This window comes from Gracilinanus agilis, chromosome 2, assembly GCF_016433145.1.
Source record: "Gracilinanus agilis isolate LMUSP501 chromosome 2, AgileGrace, whole genome shotgun sequence".
Taxonomy (NCBI): domain Eukaryota; kingdom Metazoa; phylum Chordata; class Mammalia; order Didelphimorphia; family Didelphidae; genus Gracilinanus; species Gracilinanus agilis.
In genome coordinates this window covers 59,307,863-59,314,008 of record NC_058131.1, presented here as the reverse complement: position 1 = coordinate 59,314,008, position 6,146 = coordinate 59,307,863, and the positions used below count along the sequence as shown (strand labels likewise).

General features: G+C 42.6%; 1 protein-coding gene across 1 annotated transcript in view; it reads right to left on the bottom strand.

Moving 5' to 3' along the window:
• Positions 1 to 548: 548 nt before the first annotated feature.
• COTL1 (coactosin like F-actin binding protein 1) overlaps positions 549 to 6,146 on the bottom strand; it is a 76,504-nt gene continuing 70,906 nt past the window's right edge. Inside the window, exon 4 of the mRNA XM_044663204.1 lies at positions 549 to 1,890. Coding sequence (XP_044519139.1) covers positions 1,780 to 1,890 — 111 coding nt within the window. The 3' untranslated portion in view covers positions 549 to 1,779. The remainder of the gene's footprint in view (positions 1,891 to 6,146) is intronic.

Here is a 6,146-nt window from a genome sequence, read left to right as displayed (position 1 = left end):
CTCCCTTCTCCAATGGGTGAGTCCCTCTTGATGCCGCCATTTTGTGGGAAAGCCCATGCAGGTCTTAATTCCAAACCTGACCCTATTTCTGGCTTCCAAACTTTGGAACATTTCTTGATACCAAGTCCAATGCTCTAACCACTGCACCATCTAGCCGACTACCTTGGGATGTGGAGCATTTACACTCATAATTGTCAATTTATCAGTGCTAATTCTGTCTGACGTTTCAGGCTGCCAAGGTCTTCTTGGATCCTTGTTCAGTGTGACGACAATTCCCTCCCCGTCTCCCCTGCCCCCATCTTGTGATCCAAGGGAGAGGTGCAAGCAGACAGGTGGCCTTCCATGATGGGTGAGGGATGCTTCGTTTTCGGCCAGAGCAGCTCAGAACAGTTTACTGGTTTGTAAGGGGGTGGGAATGAGAAGTAGGTTGGGAGCTAGTGTCCACACTGAAGTCATGGGTCCTTGAAGTAAGAAGGAAATTTAATATGAATGACTGGTAGGGGAGGGGAAGGGAAGGGAAGGACAGGATAGGAAAACACAACCATTCATTTTGGAAAAGAAAAAAATTTTATTTATGTAAATCATTTTTAGCGCCGATATTCTCCCAAACCCCAATACAGTACAATATTTTCCTTAAATGATATGAAAAGAAAGAATATAAAATATGCTCATGAAAAACATGCCAATTTTATCTTAAAAAAAAAAAAAGTCTGTTGACATTTCCATATTGACCTAACGATATATGACTAAAACTGATTTTTGTGTTCCGAAAGGGTCGGATGACTGATTCTCGGTGAAGAGCTAAGGCAGGGCTGAGGGGCCTTTGGCTTGAACTTGTGTCCATGCTGAGTAGAAGGGGGCCTTCTCGAGGGCATACGGAAGGCAGCTTGACACAGGGAGGGCCAGAAGGGCCCACACATGACCCTCTCCTCTTTGGCCTCTGTCACCAACGCCCTTTCATCCCATGGGAAACCTGGAGATGGCTATCTCCTCACTATCAGCCTCCGTGCCCAGACTTCTGCCATTTGTGACTGTGGCCATGAGAGAATTTCTAATCAGTAGATACAAACTTGTGATTCCTTTCCAGTATTTTTTCAGGGAGGTGATGAGACAGGAAAGTGGGAACTTGACATCACAAAGCAGGGTAACTGCCAAGCAAGTTTTAAGGCAAGTTTTACTTCTTTCTTTTATTCAGGGTTGGAGATAATTTTTGGAAACTACTAAGTCACATTATATCTATCGGACCTAAGCTTAGGCAACTCTGATTGAGGTATACCTCGGGCAAACTCAGAAGGGTTTGAGCCTTTGGATGAAACAAACTCGTGTGTCCTATGAAGACTGAAAGCCATTCGAGCAGCTCCTGGAATGGCATTTGCCTTGGCAAATGGTAGATGTGAACCCCACCAGAAAGCCCAAGGAGGACACGAGGCAGGCTGGAAAGCAATGACGTGATTGAGCTGTGGCGTTGCTAGTACAGATACAAAGGAGGACAGAAAATGGGAAGGGGCCTCACAGCCAGAGGCGCCTGCGAATCTGATTCACGTGTAGAAATTTCGCATCAAATCAAGGAGAAAAAAAAAAACAACAACAAAGATAATTTTCCAATAAGGAATGGAGAGAAGGGAAGGGCATCTGGGGGCAGACGCCCATTAGCTGCGCTGTCTCACATCCCGCTTCCCTGATGAGCTGGCTGGTTGGTTGCTTGCTGGCATCCCCTTGCAGGAAGGGGGAGAGGGGAAGCAGGCAGATGATACTGGCAAGGGGGTGGGGGGCTACCATTTACTCTGTCTGTGCATCATAATTTGCACCTCCCGCTTTCTTCAGCTCACTCTTGATGAACTCTTCCTCCAGTTCCTTTGGGTCGCTAATCACGAACTCTTTTGCAAAATTCTGCCAAAAGAAAATGAAGAATTAAAACAATATATATATTCTTATTCAACCCAAAGACTTCCAGCTTATTAGCACCTTTTAAATAATTGAACACTAAAAAAATAAAAGGCCAAATTCCTTTGTTTGGCATTTAAATCCCACCATGAAAGACAAGCACAGGAACTATACGAACACAACTACAAAACACTTTTCACACAATTAAAACTAGATCTAAATAATTGGAAAAACATTAATTGCTCCCGGGGAGAATGAGCTAACCTAATAAAAATGACCATCCTACCCAAATTAATTTACATATTCAGTGCCATACCTATCAGTCTCCTAAGAAACTTTTTTTCATGGGACTAGAAAAAAATACAACCAAGTTTGCCTGGAAGAACAAAAGATCAAGAATATCAAGGGAACTAGTGAAAAAATGTGAAGGAAGGGGGCCTAGCAGTACCAGATATTAAACTGCACTATAAAGCAGAGATCATCAAAATAATATGGTACTGGCTAAGAGACAGGAGGGTGGACCAATGGAATAGACTAGGGGGAAATGAACTCAGCAAGCTAGTGTTTGATAAACCCAAAGATCCCAGCTTTTGGGACATGAACTCACTATTTGACAAAAACTGCTGGAAAAATTGGAAAACAGTACGGGAGAGATTGGGTCTAGATCAACATCTCACACCCTACACCAAGTAAACTCAAATTGGGTAAATGACTTAAATATAAAGAGGGAAATCATAAATAAATTAGATGAACATAGAATAGTATACCTCTCAGATCTATGGGAAGGGAAAGAGTTTATGACCAAGCAATAGATAAAGAACATTACAAAATGTAAAATCAATGATTTTAAATATATTAAATTTAAAAGATTTTGTACAAACAAAAACAATACAACCAAAATTAGAAGGAAAGCAACAAACATGGGAGAACAGAAATGCAGAAGAAAAACATGATCATTTGTGTGGTTCGATGAGGATATGATGAAGTTTTGGCTTTAAAAGATCACTCTACTGCAAATATGAATAATACAGAAATAGGTTTTGAACAATGATACATGCATAATCCAGTGGAACTGCTTGTCAGCTCCAAGGGGGGAGGGGGAAGAGGGGAGGGAGAAAACATGAATCATGGAACCATGGAAAAACATTCCAAATTAATTACTTAAAAAATAAAGCCCACCATGACCTGTACCCTTCTAATCTTTCCAGTTTTCTTATATGTTATTCCCTTCCATATACTGCAATTCACCCATAGTAGCCTTGTCACTGTTCTGTGCACATGATGCTCTAGTTCCTACCTCCAAGTCTTTGCTTTAGCTGTTCCCCATGATTGGGATGATCTTTCCTACCTCTGCCACAAACCCTAGTTTCTTTCAAGTTCAGATCAAGTACCACCTTCTCCACGAAACCTTTCCTAAGGAATCAATCAATTAACATTTATTAAGCACCTACTGTGTAGCAGGTACTGTGTTAAACCCTGGGGGGTGCCAAAAATAGACAAAAATAGTTCCTACCTTCAAGGAGCTCCATCTAATGGGGAAAGAAGAAGCAAATAAACTATATACCACATAAGTAGGAAATAATTAGTGGAAAGAAGGCACTAGAATTAAGAGAGGCTGGAGAAGACTTCTGGTACACAGTAAGATTTTAGCTGCAACTTAAAGGAATCTAGGACAGTCAGAAGGCAGAGATGAGGAAGGAGAGCAATCCAGGCATTGGGGACAACCAGAGAAAATGCCTGGAGCCAAGGACATAGAATTTCTTAGGCCAGGAGTCCAGTGTCACTGGACTGAAGAGTACATGTTGGGGAGTAAAATGTAAGAAGACTGGAAAGGTAGGAAGGAAGTGGGTTTAAAAGGACTTAAAAAAATAATCCTTACCTTCTCTCTTGGAATGAATCCTGTGCTTTAGTTCCAAAGTAAAAGAGCAGTAAGGGGAGGCAACTGGGCTGAAATGATTTGCTCAGGATTACACAGCCAGGAAGTATCTGAGTTCACATTTGAACCCAGGACCTCCCATCTCTAAGCCTGACTCTCAATCCACTGAGCTACCCAGCTGCCCTAAAAAAGGACTTCGAAAGCCAAACAGGGCATTTTATATTTGATTCTGGAGACTATTCAGAGCCACTGAAGGGCATCACATGAGTGGACCTTTACTTTCAGAAAATCACTTTAGTGGCTGAATGAAGGACGGATTGAAGTGGGGGGAGACTTGAGGCAGACAGATTCTCCAGCAGACTATTGCAATAATTCAGGTGAAACATGATGAAGATCTACACCATGGGGGTGGCATTGTTAGAGGAAAGAAGGGCAAGGAAAGAAGTTGCAAAAGGGAAATTGAGGCAGGTAGGTGGCTCAGTAGATAGAGAGTCAGACCCTGAGATGGGAGGTCCTGGAGTCAAATGTATCCTCAGACCCTTCCTAGGTGGGTGACCCGGGGCAAGTCACTTAATCCCAACTGCTTAGCCCTTAGTGCTCTTCTGTCATGGAATCAATATTTAGTATCAATTCTAAGATGGAAGATAAGGGTTTAAAAAATAGGTAAATAAACACATGGTATTGGATTGATCCTTCAGCAACAAGAACAGAATTTCGCAAAGCTTATCATATTTCATAATTATCAGATCTCTCTTTTGATCTTGACAATTCTGTGAGGTACAGGTATTGTTATTCACAAAATATAGGGTTGGGGAATGACTTGCCCTTAGTCAGTGGTTGAGCTGGGATTTGAACTCATATTTCTGGCCCGCCTCAGTGGTCCAATATTCCAGTAAACCATGCTTCCTAATGATAGCCACTTACAACTGAATAAAGAGTTTTAAGTGTTACAAAGCCTAATTGTGTGATCCTGGACAAGTCACTTAACCCTCTTTGCCTAGCCTTTGCTGCTCTTCTGTCTTAGAACTGATACTAAGACAGAAAGTAAGGGTTAAAAAAAAAGGAAGGAGTTCCAAAGGATTCCCTGCTACACACATAACAACTCTGTGAATAGATAGTAGATGTATTATCCTGAAGCTAAAGTGACTTTTCCAAAGTTGATCAGACCAGACCTAGGATTCGAACCCAAGTCTACTAGAACATATCCAGTCCTCTTTCCATAACACCAAATTACCTTATGAAATTATCTATAGCCACTCCATCCCTAGAAATGGCTATTTTGCTGTTCAGTTGTATCAGTCTAATCTGACTCTTTATGACTATTTGGGGTTCTCAGCAGAGATACTGGAGAGGTTCGCCATTTCCTTCTTCAGCTCATTTGATAGATGAGGAAACTGAGGCAAAAAAGGTGAAGTGACTTGCCCAGGGTCACACAGCTGGCAAGTGTCTAAGGCTGGATTTGAACTAAGGTCTTCCTGATTGCAGACCTGATGCTCCATCCACCACACCACCCACCTGCCCAAGAAATAAGTATACCACGTGTCTTTAAAGCCCAGCTGTCCAATCCATAGATCTCAGGCCGCACATTCTAAGAGCTTTTACAAAATAATTTGCCCAAGTCAGTTAACACACCATAATACCTAACCACCTCCTTTCCCCACCCCCTACTGCTAGGAACCTGATTGCACCTAAATGTCCCACTAAGAGGCTTGCTCAGTTAGTAATGAAAGCTGCACTAGTCAGTCTATGGGATTTCAGTCTGGAAGGGAGCTCAGAGGCCATCTGGGCTGACTCCCTTCTTTTACAGAGAAGGAAACTGAGGAAACTAGCAAGTGGCTAAGGCCAGATTTGAGCTTGGTCAGTGCCAGTGTAAAGATGTATTAAGCACTGGGCCAAGTGCTGGGGGTACAAATGTCTGAAATGGAATATGGTCTCTGCCCTCAAAGAGTTTACAATCTACTGGAGGAAGACAACTCCCAGAAGGAAGCTAGAAAGCAGGAACTGGGGGATGAAGAGATCAGAGCAAGAAGTGATCTGAGGAGCTGAAAGTTTGGGGGTTGATTTCATCTTGGAGAGGAATAAGCTTTTGGATCATTTAGGAAATTCACGTCTACTGACTCCAAGTTCAATATCCTAACAACTGTGCACCATTGTTCCTATTCTCTCTGTCTCCTTTCTCTTTCTTTGCCTCTGCCTGCCTGTCTGTCTCCCCTCTCTCTGTCTCTGTCTCCTCTATCTGTTCATCCTTCATCCCTCCCTCCCCGCTCTCTCTCCTTCCTCCCATCCCCCTTCTCTCCTCCTCTCTGTCTCCTTTCTTTCTCTGCCTCTATCTTGTCTCCTCTCTCTTTCTCTCTCTTTCTCCTCTCTGTCTCCTTTCTCCCCTAAA